We start from the raw sequence: 19,691 nt of genomic DNA, 5'->3' as shown, positions 1-19,691 counted from the left end.
CACTCAGTCGGTCCTGCACACATATGGATACCACTTCAGCACACGCTGACCTCCGATTTCTTACAAACCATTTTAAACTGAGGACACTAATAAGGCTAATGCAGAATATATTTCTTTCAGCTATTTTCATTATATACACAAATGTGTTTATGTAAAGTATATGCATGGTTTCAACTAATACATTCCTCTTGATGCACATGTGGAGAGCTGCTTTTTTTTCCCCCCAATGAAGGTAGGCTGCCTCCTGTCCTTGCTCACTGTTTAAACGCTTGAGGCATACTGAGTACAGGTCATGAGGCAGACAACAGAGCTCTGAGACGTTTATAACTGGCTTCCCTGTTCAGAGGTATTTATACACAGCCTTTTGCTGGAGGGTCTGCACCTCCATCTTGACAGGGCACTTACAAAAATGGGAGAGCAGTGTCTCTGTGTAGCCAATCAGGAAATAGAACTTGTGAGGTGGGAGCTTCTGCAGCAGCAGGGCGCAGATCACCAGCAGGTTGCCGCGGCGCTTGATGATGAGCTCATTCGCCAGGCAGCCGTGGAAAGTTCCAGAGATGAAGCGCCGCACGAAGACGTCCTCAATGGAGCGCTCAGCGGCGCCCCCTACCCCATCCAGGTTACCTGGGGAACAACAATGAGCGCTTTAACTTGACCATAGGAGTGGGACAGCAATGGGACATTGTGGAGAATGACAGCTAAAAAATATACATGAGGAGACGATGAATAAATGTCAAAAAGAAAACTTGGCTCCAAACAAAGATGGCTGAATTATGCAATGGGCAAGTCTGAGTATGGATCTGCAAACCCAGTGGAAACACTCACTGGTGTGCTGGGACAGCCAGCCCTTGCGGTGGGCAATGTAGTGAGGGGCCAGGGCCTGCTCGTACGTCACCGGATTGTCACCCTTCCCAACTCGCACTCGTGCTGCACGATTCTGGAAACACAGGCAGAGGAGAAATCAGGAGATGAGAAATACCATAAGACAGCTTTCAGTTAATGCTGAATTCCCTCTCTGAAAACAGGACTTTACACATGAGCTAGAAAACACCCCTGCTGCCATATCTGCCTGCTGACCACTAGGGTGCAGCCTTACTCCGTTGTACATTGAGAGAGAGAAGTTTAATCAGGTTAATTTTTTGTTTATCTCAAGCACGGTTAAATGAAAGCCATTTGAGGTCATCTAGAATCACACTAACATTACTCTGCACTGACCATGTCGATGTAACCAAATCTAGAGGACTTAACACCAAGGCATATTGTAAAATTTGCCACCTCTGGCTGTTATACACTTTTACTAGCCAAATTAAGCTTCTCATTATATGACAAAGATACAAACAGTTCAGCGAATCTAGCACATTTTTGAACAAATATTATTGCTATTCCAACTGGTGTAAGTTTTAATACATGATTGCTTTAACGTTTATTAGTACAATTAGTACTGTGGCTACAGTTACTAGTAATAAATTCAATGGGACTACTGGAACCTCTTACCTTGAGGCACACTGCAGTGGTCTGAATTGCTCGTGTTCCGGGAACACATCGAACTGCACTGTTGGCCTGGGCCAGTGGGATCTGTGGGGGCAGAGAGAGAGAAAAAGAGGACACACTGCCTATCAGCCAGAGGGAAGTGAAAATGACTGTCTGTTTCACACTCCCAGGAGATACTTTTGTATTATAGGTAACACTCTACAACGAGTCTCTGTCTATATTTAATTCATGATTAACGGGAAGTCATATAAATTACTGAGGTGTACACTGAGCCAAGTCTTTGTATATCGACTGCTTGGCAAATTATGTATTGCTTCTTACATTGTCACATTAAAATGTTTCTTGTAAAGTTACTCAATTATCAGGGACTGGTACTGAAGCACGATCAGCGATAAAGATTAACTTGCAACCAATATGTTTGGTTCCCAGTGACAAAAAGTCCTGCCAGTGTAAAATATGTTTAAAGGGATTTATGTAAAAATGCCTACAAACTACTGTCTGCCATAAATGACCAATTACCACAGAACACTACTATTTAGAACTACAGAACTACCATCTTCTACGTAGTGTGTTTACTTAATGTTATTGCCTTTATACTGAATTAAAGGTTTATTTTCAAGAAGCGAAATATGTCATCGAGACTTTTGCCATCTGCAGTGTATTACCACAAGATAAAAACGTTTAATCTAAAGCTTTTTTCCACTCAATAATTGTAAAACACTCCTGTCAAATGTGATGGATTATATATCGTCCATCATGCTGTACAACGCAAATACAAATCCCTAAATTACAGTTACACAGATTTTAATTTAGAAAGCCTGGACTATTTTATTAAGTAAATCATTTGCAAATCCTTTCAGAATCTGCCCAAATAAACGTGTCATTCAGTGTACACAAGCAATAACACAGCTTACAAGATCCAGCAGTAGATATCACCTAATATCTGAAAAGCCAACATATTTCCTCATTATATTACACGTAATTGTTTTTCGTTTAGGGTTCTGTACCACTGTTTTAATTAATTAACTAGATCTACACGACTACTTGAAAGATTTCTAAAGGTTTTCTTACCAACAGCTTCACAGATCGACTACAGAAGGACGTCGCCATCTTGAAACACGCACTGATTTCTGGGAGCAGTGGCTATAAAAAAGAAATATTTTATCTCTATAATTTGCTGTAAATATAACATATGTATTCAGATACAATAATAATCAAATGCATAAATACATTTTATACTGTTTCTTTTTATTAATTACCAAGTATAATTTCCATATTTACTTTTTATTGTACGAGTGGTGTTCTGATTAAATGAGTCCGTGGAGTTGTTTCCATACATACCTAGAATGTTCTTTTCCGAGGCAATAATTTATTCTGACAGTATTTTAAAAATGTTTAATTATTGTTAAAGGATACATTATAAATTAATTATAACTTAATAATAAAACTTAATTTCTTCATAAATGTGAATGTAATAGTTAAGCATACGAAAATGTTAAGTTTCAGTTATGTTCATTTGTAACTTAAAATTACGTTAGAGACGCGTTTAAGTATTTCTCGGTGATGAATTTTTGAATGTTACAATGCCTTCATTCCTTTTTAAAAAGTGCTGACATTTTTTGTTGGGTGAGCGTAAAATTATAAGAGGCAATCGGGCAGGGCAACTTCGTTGTTTTGCGTTTCCACACGGACTGTAAAACGCGAGTCAACAAGAAGCAGGCGAAACCGTAAACCGTAAAGACAGAGCAGTGCGTCAGAAGGGATATTTTGAAAATATCGTAGTAAACACCTACCATAAGTGTGCAGTACAAGTGCTTTTTATTTGCGTCGTGTGTGTTACTTCGGTTGTTTACACAATGTCTTCCCAACTGGAGATGACTGAGCTGTACGACAATGCTCTGCTGGGGATACTGCAGCACGTCGGAAACATACAGAATTTTCTACAGGTTTATTTCGGGTTTCTCTATCGAAAGACAGATTTCTACAGGCTGTTAACGAGCCCCAGCGATCGCATGGGTTTTCCTCCTGGGGTCGCCGAGAAAATGGTGCTTAAGGTAAGGTGAAAGTAAATTTTTAAAAACGATACAAATAAAAAAAAAAGTTGTTAAACTATGGGATAAGTGCATAAAATAGGAGCGACTTCTCTGGAGCTTTCGGTGTTCCATCAAAAAGACTTATTGTAGTTATGTATGAGAGCACCACTCTGCGCAGATTTTGGAAAGAAACTTACCTGGTGTGTTTCATTGTTTATGTTCTAAGATTATCTCGGTGTACAGCTGGCATTCACCAATTTAACTGTAAAGTCGCTCTAGTCTGTGTTGTTTGAAAGTACAGTTACCTAGTGAAGGATTTCAGACAACAGTTTCTTAAGAGTTTACATTTTTTAATTGCCTTTTGCTTTGTCTATTTGTTATCCCGGGAAATTCGCCTTTTGGTGGTTTTAAGCGGTTTAATCCATTTCTCGAAAGGTTTGGAAGAAAACGACGGTGATTTGGGACAGTCTGTGAGACGCATAATTTCGTGTTTTAATTAACTAAAATGATACAAATGTATCTGGAAATCTTTCAATAAAATATGTTTCGGTTAACTTTTGTTTATGTTAACACTATATGGCATTTAGAGAGTTTTTTTTATATTGTCGTCGTTTAAAAGCAGTTTTGTCCCTACAAGCGTATTCTTATATACATTCATAACCATAGTGTTTTGTATTAATGCCCTATAGAGGTACATTTATAACTCCTGGTTTCAGGGTCCGTGGGCTCAATTTCTAACATCCACAGAAACAGAGCGCATGATGGAAGCTCCTAATGCCCACGAGTTGTCTACCTGGTGGTATTCTGCAGCGTTTCTCCCAGATAAAATAGAATCTCAATAAAATTCTGGTTTAATAATGAATTCCAACAAATCAAAACGTGTGTTGTGCTACAACCCCCTATTTATTTGTCTTTTATGTGGAGCAGAAAACACTAGATCGTTAAAAAATGCATTTGCTGTTGTACTTGGGCCAAATTTAGTCATTAAATGCTATCTCCACCAACAGTCACTGGCAATGCAAAATATATACTTGACATAACAATTTGCGTTACCTGTATGTTTAAGTAGTTGTCTGTCAGACTTGTTTTCACATTGTTAATCAATACCACCACATATCTGCCAGTAATTGCCCCCCCCTGCAATTCTGCTTGAAGGTATGGAGTTTGCCCCTTGAAATGTAAAGTGAAATATACGTAAGAGTGTGCTTGAGGGGAAAGAGGTGATGAAGACATCTGGTTAACCAAGCATGCCTCTGAAAATCCTTTTTGGAGATTTCCAGATTTGTTATAGTTTGTGTTTAGGGCCATCTGACACGGCAAAAGGTTGTGATGAACACTTTTGTGATAGGGATGTGTACTTAGATGATTCGCTGTATTACATCGGCAAGATACCAATAAGAAATGAGATCTTGCTGCAGCATTAATCTCAAATCCAAATATTTTCCTTTGTGTTGCCTCCCCAAATACCTGAAGTGTCTCAGCATTCCTCTCTTCTCTGTCATTTCTCTGCCCAGACATTCAAGGTGTTTGAGCGCCTGGCAGCGCAGGACAGAGAGCAGAGCTTGCAGGAGGCAGAGAACAAGGGAAGGAAAGAGGCTCCCCCTGCTGTGGAGGAGGTGGTGGTACAGTCTGAGGCAGAGGTCCAGGTGCCAGTGCCAGTTCCAGAGAAGGAAGTGTCAACACAGCCCTCACCCCCCTTACAAGAGCAAGTCCAACCCCCCTGCCCAGACCCAGCCTCTGCTGACAACATCCCACCAACAGAAGGAGCTCAGGCCATGCCCATTGCAGAGACAGATGACACAGAGAAGTGAGTGTGGGCACTTCTTATCCCCCACAGAGGACGTTTACTCTGCACAAATGTGTTATAATAAGAAGCAAAGGTTTGGTGCATTGAGGGTGTCATAATTTTTGCTTGGATGGGGAGAGCAAAGAAATTGAAATAGTGGGGAATTTGGTGTATGCCGTTTAAAGTCTAGCATGAAATCCAATATTAATAATATTTGGCCTGGGGCTTTTTTGCATCATGACAAAAGCCGTCAGACTGCATTATTTGTTAGACTGGCTGCAACACAGCTGGAGATGAAAGCTCACACAATCATCAGTGTGGATTTCACAGTTTCCCAAGTCATGCTCCTGCAGGCATCTTTGTCAGTCTTTATGGCATCTTTGTCACTCTGATAGCTTTAGTCACTCGTGTATGCATCTATCCAGCACTCCACAGTCCACTTATTTGCCTGTGTGTAGTTGTAGTTAGCCTGTTATATTTTTGAGTTTGTTGTTTTGGTTGTAGCAGTGTGACAACCATCCTGTATTGTGTGTTTTATGTGCAGGGTACAGGAGCAGTTCCAGGGCAATCCTGATAGTTACAATGGAGCAGTGAGACAGAACTACACCTGGTCACAGGACTACACTGATGTGGAGGTCAAAGTGCACGTTCCCAGCACCATTCGCAAGGGCAAGCAGGTAGGCTAAATAAAAGAGGCAGACGCAGGTAAAACCTAAAATCAAGGGACATTTCAATACTCAAGAGAGAGAGGAGTACACTGACAGAAGTATTAGGGTTTATAGGGGTACACTGAAAGAGATGGCAGTATGTCACTCAGAAGAAGAGGTGGAGGAAAGGAGAAGTAATGAGACAATAAAAAGAAAGAGAGGCACACAGAGATGCAGGTAGTTCTGGATTTTTTTAGTGTTTTTAACATAATTATTAATGAGGTAGCCATGTTGCTGGAACAGTATGCTGACTGAACGTTTTTCAGGACACCAAAACAGAATACCCCTTTTACGCCAATGACATAATCCTGCTGTTGCTCGCTAAAACCACTGCTAGATCAGTGCTGTCAGAGTTGGACTGGACTGTACCATAATGCCTAATTTCATCCCTCTGTTACCACCTAAAACCTTTTACCAAGTAGGTATTTTGAGCAAATTAATAATGAATGTTTTCATGAAAGCATAGGAGTGATACAAGAGAAAATCCTTAACAAATAAGAAATACAATTTTAATTTTATTATAACAATTCTTTTGAAGAATATTTTTTTTCAGACATAGGACTGAAGTTCTTGAATGCTGAGTAAGTGGATGGTACAGGCAGAAACCATGGAGTAAGTTCTAGAGGTACCCAGGGTTAAACTTCCTGCAGTGGATACAGGATCCTTGTCTGCCTGACCCAGCGATCATGAACCTGATGACGATTTCTTGATTCTTGTAATCACGCTTCACAGTATTGCCTGCCAGCCAGGCTTGATCATATACCCCAGAGTACTTTCCAGATGGATACTGCTGAATCATATTTGGAGCCCCTACTGTCATGGATTAATGTCCCTGTAAAGTCTGAGAATTTGTGGAACATCCTCAGCTTGTTGCACCCATTTCTTGCCAGAATAGAATTTTAGCTTCTCCGTGACCCTATATTGGGAAAAAGTGATTAGAAAATGGATAGATGGATAGAAAAACATGAGTGAGCTCCTATCCAGTAAAAACAGTATAAGATTATTTTTGATATTGACTGAGGTCAAACATTCATGTCTTGTTTGATTTAGGTTGCTTCTATGGCAGTTACTACTGACAACAGGGCAAAGGGGGCTTTGATGTCTGAGCCCTATACAGAAAAAGTTAATATTTAACATTTCACCACAGTTCTTACAGTGTTGTCTTCCTGAAACGGTTGACACACATCCTTTGTCTTTATTTCCTCCTCTCTCATCATTTCTCCTGGGGCCAGGTGTCAGTGAATCTACAGCCAAACAGCCTGCGTGTTTCTGTGATGGAGATGGGTGTGGAGACGGTGCTGATGGAAGGAACTCTCACTCACAAGATCAACACGGAGAATTCACTATGGAGCCTGGAGCCTGGGAGCTGTGTGCTGGTAAGATAGACACTTCATCATAGTACAGTGCACAGTCTTGAAACTCACTGTAACTCCTGTAGTTCATTCAAACGCTGCAGTTTGCTGGAACACCCTGTAACACAGAGACATAGATGGTGTCCTGCCCTGTGACACTTTCCTTACTTTTTCTCTTCCTGCCCCAGCATTCAAGTCCGATAGATACTTGGCACTGCTCTTTCTTCTCTCTTTCTCTCTCCTTCACTCCCCCTCTCACTTCAGTAAGTGCAGTGAACATTGCTGTAGCTCCCTCTCACTCTTATCAATCTCTCTCTCCAGCTGTCTCTCAGCAAATGTGGAGAGTACTGGTGGTCAGCAGTGCTGCAAGGAGAGGAGGAGATTGATGTGAACCAGATTAACCGTGAGCGCTCTATGGCCACCGTGGATGAGGAAGAGCACGCCGTCCTCGACCGTCTCACCTTTGACTACCATCAGAAGCTGCAGGGCAAGCCACAGAGCCACGAGATGGTGCGTACTCTGCTGTTGTTCATGCCTCGTGTCTGCAGGCTTGCTTGCATTCCTTGTGGCCAAGAGCCCACGTGCAACCTGAGTTGTTATGACCTGTTGTGTTAAAATGTAATTCCTTCAGACACATCCATGTATCCATTCTTTCATCATCATTATTCACAGCAAAATGTGGGAAGGTTTGGAGGATAATGGGAAATTGAGAATGTGGCAAGAAGACTGACGTCACAACTACTTAGAACGCAAACAGATATCTGTCCACTTGAAGGATTCACTTGTATTCATCCCAGTTTGCCCTAAAATAGTGATGTAGTGATCCACACTCCACAGGCACGTTTTGTGTAAAGATGAGCTTTTTATTGTGATTACCACAGTTTTAATAGACAATGGAATTGACTTACCCCTGTAGTGGTTTGTCAGGATTATAAAGAAAAAAAACAATCGCCTTATGTGTCATTACTGACATACTGGCAGTTCATTTAGAATATTTATATTTATACAGTCATTGTCTTGCAGGGACATAATCAGGGAAGACATGTGGAAATGAAGAAGAGTTAGGGCTTAGCTCTTTTCACAGAGAGCTGGAGGTTTTTGAAACACGTTTCCAGCAGTTGAAAATTAACTCTCTTATGAAATTGCTCTGTTTTCTGTAGCACACTAATCTTTGTACTAGTTCACCTCAGGTCTGCATCATTCACATGACCAGGTAGCTACATACAAGAGGGAATTAATTCTCCTCTGATTACATGTGTGAGTGAGTGCATTAATGGTGCCGGGTTTGTATCCAGCTCTATCCAGTTTTTGGCACAAGAGTGACTCCTTGTGACTCCTGCACATGAACTGCAGGCAGGTGTGAGAGACATGACTTCTCAAGTTGTCACCAGTTCTCCTGTAAAGTGCTGTTGATTCTGACTTGTCAAACCTTGGTGGACCAGTAGGTCTTCCCTTTGGACTAGACTTTCCAAAACAGTTTTCCAGTGTGGTCAACACTGGGCTGCAGGAAGTGTCATCGTTCTGATCACATAGACCAAAGTCTTGACCAGTTGGTCATTAAAGATCCCGTGGTATTTTACAAAAGAGTTGGGCTATTAGTATCTCAATATCTTGGGTAAATTCCACTCTGGGCTTGTACAGTCTGGCTTCCTTGAAATCCAATTGCTTGCTTCTTCCCATGATAAGCTCTGTAGTGGGGCCGCTGGAGCAGATTGACTGCCCTGTGTCACCTCTGTAGGAGTGGTGGAGGAACTAGGTCCATTCTTGTACATAAGGTGCTTCAGGGTCCTTTCATTAGGAAAAGATAAACGCATTAACTTATACTTATAAAATCATGAATGCGTCTGCAGTTTCTTATTTCAAAGGAGTGTATCTACATGTCTGTGTTCCGACGCACCTCTCTATTAACATTGCGATGCCCATTGTGTGTTTTTCAGAAGGTGCACGAGATGCTTAAGAAGGGCTGGGATGCTGAGGGCTCCCCCTTCAAAGGACAGAAGTTTGACCCCTCCATGTTTGAGATCCCTCCCAGCGCCGTGCAGTTCTGACACCAGCCACCGGGGGAGCACCAGGGGGAAGTGTGCCACACTGAACTCAAGTCACCACACACTGGCATGACTCTCAAGGAGTATGCATATGTACTCAAATTCAGGAGAGCACTCATCGGCTGTCTGCATGGTACTGCACAACAAAAAGTCTCTAAAAGATTTGCAGTTTACTACAAAACTCTTTTTAAAAAAAGTCAAAACATTGAGGTTTGCAGAATTGACCGAAGGCTAGGGTTAAATGTTCTTTATTTTACAGCAAAGTAACAAATGACAAAGGCGCAATGACATTGAATGACCATTTAAACAAGGCAGAGGTACAGCCAATGCAATATTGCTTAAAAATGGACCTCATGGAACCTCATCAGTTGAACAAGGACCCATAACCATGTGCGATTTAGCTCTTCTTCAACTGATGTGTATGTACAGTTGTCCTTCAGAGCAGTCACCCCTTGTTCCTTCAACAAAACCTGGCATTCTACTTCCCTGTTTCTTTTTCCTTTTCCCCAAAGTCCAATTTACCATTGTGATGGTTCTGAACTGTTCTTCTTCACACGCATCCAAAGAACTGTGTGACAGGCAGGGGGGGATTATGCTTGCTGGGGTCTGGAGCCGTGTCGCTTTCTGGGGAGGGGGATCTCCAAATTGAGTTCCTTGCCTTTTGCTGTATAACAACCAATCTCAGTCTGGGATTTTAAATATTACCAACTGTAAAGCTGAATCAAAATTAAAATGAACAAAAATACTTTTTTTCTGCACGTTATTGTTAATAACATTATGGATTTTATTTGTATACATTTTTTAAGTGCCACATTAACACTTTTTTTTTTACCAAAAGTTGAAATACCTTCATCTTTCATAAAGCAGTATATTTTAATAAATTTAGCCACAGTGAACTTACATAATAGTTAAGCTAATCAAGGGTTTCATTCTTGCCAAAGAATTGCAAAAACAGTAGATTTCTTTCTATTCTACATTTTCAGTGATGCCGATTGAATCAACCTGGCGATGCAAGCCACTCTGTTAACTTCTTCTTCTTCTTCTTCTTCTTTTTCACAGCCTTAGTCCCAGACTGTCCTGGGGTCAGCTGCTTTGGTTGCTCTTCTCCATTTGTCTCTGTCGAGCACATCTTCCTCACTCACTTCACATACCTCCATATCTTTTCTCACACAATCTATCCATCTCTTTCTAGGCCTGCCTCTTCCTCTGTTACCTTCCACCTCAAATTCCATTACCCTCTTTGTTACTTCCTCAACGTCCCTCCTCATGATATGTCCATACCACCGTAACCTCGCTTCTCGCATCTTCTCAACCACATCCACCACCCTACATCGTCTACGGATTTCTTCATTTCTGATCTTATCCTTCATTGAAATCTGCAGAATCCATCTCAACATCCTCATTTCAGTTCTTCTCATCAAGTTCTCTTCCCTCTTTCCAACTGCCAAGCATTCAGCTCCATATAGCAAGCCACTCTGTTAACACCAAAGTCAAATTCTTTTTATGCTTTGCTAATCCACAGTTGATTTTGATAAAACACGGAGTCACCTTTGATCAAAGCCGTATTTGAAACCTAACATCCATATCCATCATTTGTTACTGTCTACTTAACTAGAATATTTGCAAAGCTGTATCTGCATTTTGGAACCGAAAAGTAGCTATTCTTGCTGAATATCTGTTATACAATGTCCCCATATCGGAATTGAGTGCGTACATTTCTATATGCTTTGTGCCAATGTGTCAATCATAAATTTGAAAACCATCAAATGATTTTCTCTCATCTCACTTTTTCACACTTTTCACATGCAAATCAAATCTTCTGATGTACTGTACTTTTTTATTTGCTTTGCTTTCCTTTTCACTTTATAATTATTGAGGATAGATGTTGTAGATGTTGCTGCAGATTCATGCTGTGAAATGAAGTTTGTAGCCCTGCCAAAAAAAAAACCCTTAGTAAGTTCACCAGTTGAAAACTTGCACAGAAAAGCATTTTGTTTTGTCAATTGGAGGATCAACAAGCATTGAGCATCTCTGATCTGCATGATGAGCAAATTAAGAAGTGCCTGAAGAAATACTTAATGCTTCCAAGAAGCGCTATATGTTTCTAATGTGAACTAAATTGAGGAATACAACTGAATCACTCTCTCTCACTGAATGTGTGTAAGCCATTATGTTCAAGTTCTCCTAAATGCATTGTCGTCACTCTGACCTCTGCAGTTTGACATTTCAGGGCTCATCTTATACAAAACCTCCAGCAACAGAATGTAAAAAGTAATTCCCCCGTACAGTAGGACCTGTTGTTTTATGTTCAGCCATGAAGGGCTCAAACGGCTTTAATTCAATTCCAACTATTTCATTTCTCTCTAAAAGAAAGACCGTGCTTTGCTAGAAACTTGACAACAGCAACGATTCGCTTAAGCAGATTTCTTCCCATGCATGCACTCGTTTTCAAGCTGTTCTGTCAGATCGCAGTCTGCTTGGCTTCTGGCTTGTGCCCAGGAAACCCAAGGAAGCATTGCGTTTTGTGAGTCACGCTACGTTTGTGCTCTTCAGTACAAACCCTTAACATGTTTCCAGGCGCTGCACCCTGAATCACTCGGCGCTGGTGGACAAGATTTGTCCCCAGATAATCGGTGCACAGAAAAGAATACCAAATCTTTGTCTCTGTTCTTTCTCTCATGACTCAGCCGTTGTTCTGTACTCAGGTTCTGCAAGTTAATCTGCCACACTCTTTATGAAGCTCTTTCAGAAGCCTGTCTAATGCATACTAGTAACACTCCTCTATCATTGAGGCTGCATCTCAGTCTTACCTTTTGCTCTTTATGTCCTGGGGACCATGTTGTGGTCTCGAAGGAATAAGTAATAGGTTTATTCCATGCTGAAAAGAGGTGTCAGGCTTCAACGCCGAAATGCTGTTTTCTTTCTTCTCTTTTCAGCATGGAATAAACCTATTACTTGTTCCTTTGCAGCCTACGCATGCTGATGCAGCTACCCACCTGAACTACTTAATGTTCTGTACTCTCTCACTTCTCCTGGTCTAAAACCAACTCAGTCTCTGTGACTCCCTGCCTGGCTCTCTAAAACTATCTCAGCCAGTAGGCATTCCATCCTTTTGATAAATTTGAGTGAATTTCATAATTAGTTGGAAAGAAGAGTGGAGAAAAATAGGATTACGTCTTCGTGAAAAATGTACTCATATTAATAAAGTGGAGCAGGTTGTTAGCGTTTGGATCGCAACACTGATGCAGTCGTGACACAATGACACCACCAGAGGTCGCTATTGGCAACGACTTTGCTTAGAACCCTTATTCACCCCCTTTCTTTTAATTTCAAATTCTTATTTTTTTAAACACCTGCTTTCCTAATTTGGAATTGCACCTCTACTGTTTGAATGACACGAGTCCATAACAAAAATGTTATATTATTTTTTTATTGTGTGTGTATTGCATGATGTGCACTGAGTATCATATTAGAGGTGGTCTGTAACTTCTGTACCAGGAACGGTACATACCCTGGTTTAAATTTACAGTCTGAGGCTGAAGACTTGTTAATCTTGAACACAGAAAGCTAGAAAGGTGCCTTCTTCAGAATCAGCAGTGAAGCAGGAATCAGAGAACGTTGTATGGTATATATGATGTCGTGTATTTAGTTCACTTCAGTTTTTTTGTCATATGCACAAGCACCATGAATTTATTATTTGCGTGTACACTCCAATACAAAGACATTAAGGAAACACCAAACAGAAACACAGAACAGCAGCAACAACAACAAAGTTAAATAACATACGTCTTAAATACAAGTCAGCACAAGCCGTGTACAAAAAGACATCGGTGCGAGTGAGTCGGTGATGGAGGCATTTTGTTCTTTCAAATTGACAGTAGGAGACGCGTTTTTACAGTAAGAGTCGTTGGAGCCTGGAATGAGCCCCCCAGCTGTGTTGTTAAAGTCGATCCATCACTGCTTCTCAAGAAGAAGTGGCTGGATGAGATCCTCGGACCCTTCGTCCACAAGCAATCAATCGATCCTCCTCTCGTTTGGAACCTTTCTTGAGTCCTCTCCCTTTCCCTCCCTTTTATTGTTGTCACTCGCGCTCCCATCCCCTCTTTCTCCCTCTCCTTTCCTCTCCCCGTCCTTTCCACCCCCTTCTCTCTCTCCCTCCACCCTCTCTTTTCTGGTTCTCTTTGCTTGCTGATGCTCAGACATCTACGCTAATGAGGCTGCCTGCCGGCTTTGAAATTAGACTCAGGTTGGGCTTAAGCTGTGGGAGGTGTGGGAGGTGGACATTGGTGAGGGGGCTTTAAATCAGGTTGATGTCTTAGGAATACAAGAATGGTTACAAATGAAAAAGGAACTCCCCCCTCCTCCAGTCCAAACTTCACTGCAGCCCACTTTCCCCACTAGAAATCTACAGGAGGGCCGTATGATGGGAGTAGTGGTTATTATTGCTGCCTCGCAATCCTGGGTTCATTTCTGGACTGGGGGTGCTGTCTGTGTGGAGTTTATATGTTCTCCCCGTGTTGGCCTGGGTTTCCTCCCACAATCCAAAGGCCTACTGGTAGGTTAAATGGCTTCTGGGAATTCTGGGAAAATTGACCCTGTTGTGAGTGTGTGTCCTGCGAAGGACTGGTGTCCCATCCAGGGTGTACCCTGCCTTGCGCCTGTTGCTGGTCAGGATAATCTTCAGCTCCCCCTTGACCCTGGTTTGGAGGAAATGGTTAGAGAACGGAGGGATTCTACAGCATCAGACCCTGCATATTGCATCAGACTGATAGGGTCAGCTGTGGATGTTCCGATGTCAGATCCGTTTGGTGACTGGTCTTTCTCATGTCGGCAGAGACATTATTTTCGCGTTGCAGGGTTCTGCAGACAAATTTTTATTCCTTGTCACATGAGTAGGCCCCTGCCGAGCCAGTACGGTTTCCCATTCTCTTAAACGGATTGAGTAGAAAATATATATTTTTTAAAAAACTACGTTTGTCTTCATTTATATCTACATAAAACAGAAAAAATAACCAATCTTTCGAGTTCAGATCCAATACGCTCTTGGCTTTGTTATTATTCTTTTGTCAGTCGTGATCGTTTTGCCCTACAGGTGAGAACTGCCCCGCGGTAGCGAAAATTCCCTGTTCTCCAAACCTTTATTAACTTATTCAGTCTTTCAGCTGTTCAGTTGGTGAAAACGCTCGAAGTGACATATTTTCATTTGTGGATTTGGGGTTTCTGATACACAGCGACAGGGAGAGAGCGCAGAACTTGGCTCTGCGCTCTTAAGCGGGGGCCAGGCTTCTCCTTCCCCAATAAACATTAATAAGAACGCGGGGATGTCTGAGACCCCCAGGCGAGAGCTTCTATCTGGAGAATAATCGTCCCTCGACTCGGGCTCGTTAATCTCCGTGACAGAAAGAAGACGGAAACGTTTTAAATTGCCGATTAAAAAAACGGTTAGAGCTGAAGAGTCCTGTGTGTGTGTGAGTGTGCTACAGGGATTTTCTTAGTTCGGTTTTCGGACTAAGACATACAACTCCGAAGATATCTTTAAAGGCACGTCAAGAGTGATATTTTAGAAAATGTTTAGACTTTTGTCTTCTTCACACAACGGTCACCTCCCGTGGTGACCTTCTCCAACTTTACAGAAATGTTAGAAAACGAATCTTGCAGGAGAATAATATTGGTACAAAGGGAACGATGTTTGATCTTAAGGAAAAGCGATTCGATTGTTTTAGGAAATATCAATATCATGCTATATGTCAGACGTATACATTTCGATTTTGATATACGCATATAAATAAATAGGCTTATTTGTCTAAGTCTTTAGAACAAGAATGGGATTCCTTGAAAATTAGGCCCCGAGATGAAATATTATGTTCAGTACAGCGGGCTGCAAATTCCTGCCCACGCACGCAGTTGCACGGAGCGCCCGACAGGGGGAGATAGCGAGGCGTTTTGGAGTAAATACGGCTTTGACAGCAGCAGAGCGCATAGCAATTGAGCAGAGGGAGAGGAGAGAGGAGAGCGGTAGAGGCAGCCAGCGCTAGCAAACCTCTCCTTAAGTGGGCTACAACGGATCCCACAGCCGCAAAACCAGAGGAGGCGCACAGATATAAACAGTAAAAAAAGTTATTTATCCTTAAAGTAGAAGACAGCGTTCACGAAACAGAACAAACCCGCGGCAAGACGAAGACATGGCTACGACAACTTGTACACGATTTACGGACGAATACCAGCTGTATGAAGAGCTCGGAAAGTAAGCTTTTTGTAACCCTCTGTCCCATTATTATCATTGCCGTCGGTTGTATTGCTGTTGTTGTTCTTGTGACGCTTAGTATTATCCGTACGTGACTCGTGGATAATGTGTATGTGTGTGTGTGCGCGTTTGTGTCGGGGGCCAGCTGTAGCCGTAACCGTTCTCAAAATAAACCTGCACACACACACACACGCACGCACACAAGCGCCTGCTTTTCCAGAAAACAAACCCACCGTGCCGAGCAGGCTTCCCAAAAAGAGGTCGTGAAGCGACGCCTTTGTCCCCCAGCATTTGCTGTAACCGCCCCCAACCCCCCTCGGACCGCTGCACCAGAGTGGACGGCACCTAGTGACATTTTGAGCTGTCAGAAATGCTCCGCGGCTGTTTGGTGTCTGTAAAATGTGTCTGTGTTAGCATGCCTGCGCCCTGACGTTAGAGGTGTATTTTTTAACTCCCTTCCCTCGCTACCCCTCCTCCTCCTCCTCCTCTGCCGTTTGCATCGCGGGGTTTGCCCCGTATTCCGCCGAATACTTCAATAATCTCGGCGCTCCTCAACGCCTGTTAAATATTAATCGCGCAATAAAGAAAGGCAAATGCACAACGCAGCTTTGATTGACCGCGGTGGGCTCGTTTAATGTCACGAAGAGCCGGGCTGGTGATGTGGATATAGTTAGGAGCTAGCGTCATGCTACGCTACATTAGAAATGGGGGGGTGGGTGAAAACTGCTATAGCTACATTGTACCGTAAGAGGGGAGAAGAGGAGGAGGCGGACAGACAAAACGGCTCGTTTTGAGGGTTTTATTTTTTGACGATGATGGAGTGGAGGCAGCGGGGTCGACCCTCCCGAGCACGTATCTTCCCCCTCCTCACCCGACGAGCAAATGAATAATTCAGTCAACATGCCTGACGTATTTCACGGCTAAACACTCCAGCAGCACGGGGGCTGCGTTATTTTATTTTTTTTTTTGTTCTCTCTCCAAAATCCCCGTCGCCGAATCCTGCTGGGAATGTAACATCTCCTCGGAGAAGTTTTGCTTAAAATCCCGTTGATCTAAGAGCGCGAGTGGGCGAGTGACGATGGACTGTCGTTGTGATAGCTAGGACTTTTTTTTTTTGCTGCTGCACCGAAAGGGCTCGGATATAAACATAAGCCGCAAACACCACCACGCAGTCGGACTCCCCTCCTCCCCCTTTTTCAACTTAGTGCTGTAGCGGCCGCAAGGTCTTCAGCAATTGAAAAAAAAAAATTAAGCGGTAACAGAGTCTCTCTGGATATTACGCCGAGCCCACAAGAACTCTTGATTTCCTGATGAGCTCTCCTTTCGCTTTGTCAGGTTTTTTAAAAAAGCAGATCTTTTTTTTTTACTACTGTACTACTGCACATTTCTTTACCGCCAAGATCCTCCTCTTTTTAACGCGTTGTCATGTTTTCTTAATTACGCGCGTACGTAAAAAAAATGACTTCCCCCACACCATACCAATCGTTAGTGCCAGACTTTCATGTTTGTTAAAAATAACGTTTCTGAACGGTTACCAGGTGATATGAGGTTATAGACCCATGACAAAACGTGAGGGCGTTAGTTTTGAGAAATGAGCTGTACAAAGGAGCTGCGTGCGTTTTCTTTCTTTATCAAACCCGAAAGTGTTCCTGGCCATTAAAATGAGAATTTTACCTTCCAATTAAAGCTTGTTTTTTTTAAATTACTCTCATTGCCGTTATTGACATTGACTCAATAGGGAGAGATAGGGGGGTTGTAAGGCACTTGCACCAAGAGCGGTTTGCGTTTGCACAAACTCTACTTTTTTTTTGCACAATCTGTGTAAAGCACGCTTTTATATTTAGAAATTCCGAGTCTGAACCTTGAGGTCGTTGTAAAGGAGAGGGACAGTGTTGATTTGAAGCTCGTTCTGTTTTATTTTGAAGCTCATTTTTTTTGCCTCCCAGCAGGCCCGGGGTTTTTCAGGTCTTGTGCAGCCCCGCACACTCCCTCGCCCCATCCCCTATGAAAATATTTGGGCTAAACGTGCTTTCTTCCTTGGCCTGGGACAGAGATTCTGCATCTCCTGGCATTCGCCGGGCTGTGGATGGGCGCTTCTAGCTCCTACATAGTTATTGGCTTACATTTATTATTATGAATGTACCCTTTATTAAGTATTGCTGTTTTTGCTGCAGTTACAAACTACTGGGTTATATTATGATGCCCTGACAAACGACCCGTTTCACTCAATAAAACAGAGCCTCTTCATCTCACGGCTTTCGGGCCTGTAATTGTTTTCCCCTTATTTTTCACAACATTCCCGTTCTGTATGAAAAGATACGATAACACAAGTGTTTCAGGGGAGGCGTCTTCTCGCCAGAAGCCCCTGTCGGATTCCGGCTCGGCGTGGTGTTGGCTGTTGCGAGCGGTGACTTCCTTTAACCCAGCGCCGAGACGCGACAGGCTGAGCGCCCCGTGAGCCGACCTGCGCCGGGTGTCTTTGGAAATTCTGAATGACTCCGTCTTCCTGTCCTATGGAAAACACACGTTGTATATCATTGTATACGCAGCACCTAACACCGGGTTGGAAAAACTGCGCTCAGCGCACTTGCATTTGAATTGTTCACACGTGGTTTCAGCCGTGATGTGCGACAGAGTGATTTTTTTTTCTTCTGAGCGTCACAGGCAGCGATGCATTCATAATTGAGGGCGATATAGCCAACCACGCGGGTTCGAACTATGGAAAAAAAATCTTCCTTCAAAGTCTGCGAGAGAAAAAGTGAAAATCCTGCTTGTATAGATGTTAATTCATTTAGTGGTTCTAATATTTATTTTAATGGGATTCCCGCTATTCCTGTTGTCTGGCGCTGTGCTAAGGTGCCAGTCGCCTTAATTTAATTCAAAGCATGTCCTAATGTTCATCCAGACTTGTATAAGATTCTGCGTGTGATTTAGCATTATTGGTTCCTATAATTATTTTGTGTGTTGCACAAGCAGTTAGTCTTAGATCTCCTGAGCGATGTGTGCGATATGGATTGTCAAAGCGTCGGCTCAGGAGATTTCTCTTTTATGTCTGCAGATCTGTGTTAGAATTTGTGTGTCGCTGTTTGTGTGGGTGTTGGGGCGCAGTCAGCTTGTGTGTGGCTTTGTCATTTTGCAGCTGTAGCAGTCAGGTACGATCTTATGTTTTTTTTTTAGATTCAGATCTAATTTTCCTGTGAATCTCATGCAGCCATTAATCGACATAATTGAATAACTTTGCACGCGGGGTCCGTTGGCCGAGCTCAGGGTTTTTGTGTATGCAGACCTTCCAGTCTGCTCTTTCTCCCACAGCAGTTCGAAGTATTTCAGCAATGTCCGGGACAGACGGGTGTCTGGGGCGGACTTGTGTGGTTCTCTCCCAGTCCTTCCTTGACAGTCAAAGTGCTGTACATCACTTTAATATCTCTTCAGAGGCAGACGCGGTGAGCTAATGAATAGCACTTCGTTAACGCATTGATTGCATATAACTGCAGACAGAGCTGGGCAGCAGAGGATGCTCCTTCTGTAACTTATATCTCTCTGTCTCAAAAGCAACCTATAAAATATCTGCATTTCTGAACCCGTGTTTCCTCAGTGCTGTGAGTCCTGTTCTGTTGATTTTGTAGCATTTGCTGTCCTGACACTACACTCATTATTACTTGAGGTTTAACTGCTTACAGCAGGGCAGAAGATTGAGAAATCCTGTCACCCCAGAGGCTGAGGAGCAAAAGGTTGAGCCAATATTCTTCACAATCGCCTGTGCTAAGCACTTTAATCCAGTTCAGGTATTTAAGGGCTGTAGGTTCTCTTGCTTAGTACATTATTTTGAATACGTTTGCGGACCGAAACGCAATGTAGAAATAGTTTCAGCTTCTCTGCTTTACAGTGCGATTTCTGCAGGCGCCTGTAGCTCTTTCAACCTGACCCTGACCTCAGTGTTACAGTATGTCATAGGAGTCATGATTTCCATTTCTCAGTTTGCCCAGGGTCAGAGGAGGAGGCTTGATGCTAATTTGTGCTCTTTCTGACACAT

At 42.6% G+C, this 19,691-nt stretch overlaps 3 protein-coding genes across 46 annotated transcripts in view; 2 read left to right on the top strand and 1 right to left on the bottom strand.

Annotated features, from left to right (window-relative positions):
- Nucleotides 1-110: 110 nt before the first annotated feature.
- mrps24 (mitochondrial ribosomal protein S24) lies at nt 111-2,652 on the bottom strand. Its single transcript, XM_088624404.1, has 4 exons — nt 2,563-2,652; nt 1,495-1,575; nt 826-937; nt 111-624 (listed from the first exon to the last, which is right to left on the bottom strand). The coding sequence occupies exons 1-4, from the start codon at nt 2,599-2,601 to the stop codon at nt 341-343; spliced, it is 516 nt and encodes a 171-aa protein (XP_088480530.1). The 5' UTR covers nt 2,602-2,652; the 3' UTR covers nt 111-340.
- A 464-nt stretch (nt 2,653-3,116) lies between these two features.
- nudcd3 (NudC domain containing 3) lies at nt 3,117-10,159 on the top strand. The gene is made up of 6 exons (XM_088624399.1): nt 3,117-3,545; nt 5,039-5,331; nt 5,855-5,987; nt 7,250-7,393; nt 7,691-7,879; nt 9,307-10,159. The coding sequence occupies exons 1-6, from the start codon at nt 3,348-3,350 to the stop codon at nt 9,415-9,417; spliced, it is 1,068 nt and encodes a 355-aa protein (XP_088480525.1). The 5' UTR covers nt 3,117-3,347; the 3' UTR covers nt 9,418-10,159.
- Nucleotides 10,160-15,374: 5,215 nt separating this feature from the next.
- Nucleotides 15,375-19,691, top strand: part of camk2b2 (calcium/calmodulin-dependent protein kinase (CaM kinase) II beta 2) — a 77,044-nt gene continuing 72,727 nt past the window's right edge. For 19 of the 44 annotated variants that reach the window (XM_088624383.1, XM_088624379.1, XM_088624372.1 and 16 more), the window contains exon 1: nt 15,376-15,658. In XM_088624383.1, coding sequence (XP_088480509.1) covers nt 15,597-15,658 — 62 coding nt within the window. In that variant the 5' untranslated portion in view covers nt 15,376-15,596. Of the gene's footprint in view, nt 15,659-19,691 lie in introns of all 44 variants that reach the window. The other 25 variants (XM_088624392.1, XM_088624398.1, XM_088624396.1 and 22 more) reach the window with 3 other exon arrangements.

Source organism: Lepisosteus platostomus, chromosome 3 (genome assembly GCF_059453375.1).
Source record: "Lepisosteus platostomus isolate fLepPlt1 chromosome 3, fLepPlt1.hap1, whole genome shotgun sequence".
Classification (NCBI taxonomy): Eukaryota; Metazoa; Chordata; class Actinopteri; order Semionotiformes; family Lepisosteidae; genus Lepisosteus; species Lepisosteus platostomus.
Note: the sequence above shows the minus strand (reverse complement) of the source record. Positions and strands in the feature narration are given on the sequence as shown.

Excerpts from the sequence above, each read along its gene's own strand:
- nudcd3 (XM_088624399.1), top strand. The coding sequence starts at position 3,348 with ATGTCTTCCCAACTGGAGATGACTGAGCTGTACGACAATGCTCTGCTG. Across the intron at positions 7,394-7,690 it reads AGCCTGGGAGCTGTGTGCTG|CTGTCTCTCAGCAAATGTGG; the intron begins GTAAGATAGACA and ends CTCTCTCTCCAG. Across the intron at positions 7,880-9,306 it reads AGCCACAGAGCCACGAGATG|AAGGTGCACGAGATGCTTAA; the intron begins GTGCGTACTCTG and ends TGTGTTTTTCAG.
- mrps24 (XM_088624404.1), bottom strand. The coding sequence starts at position 2,601 with ATGGCGACGTCCTTCTGTAGTCGATCTGTGAAGCTGTTG. Across the intron at positions 1,576-2,562 it reads GTCGATCTGTGAAGCTGTTG|ATCCCACTGGCCCAGGCCAA; the intron begins GTAAGAAAACCT and ends CTGCCCCCACAG. Across the intron at positions 625-825 it reads CTGGCTGTCCCAGCACACCA|GTAACCTGGATGGGGTAGGG; the intron begins GTGAGTGTTTCC and ends GTTGTTCCCCAG.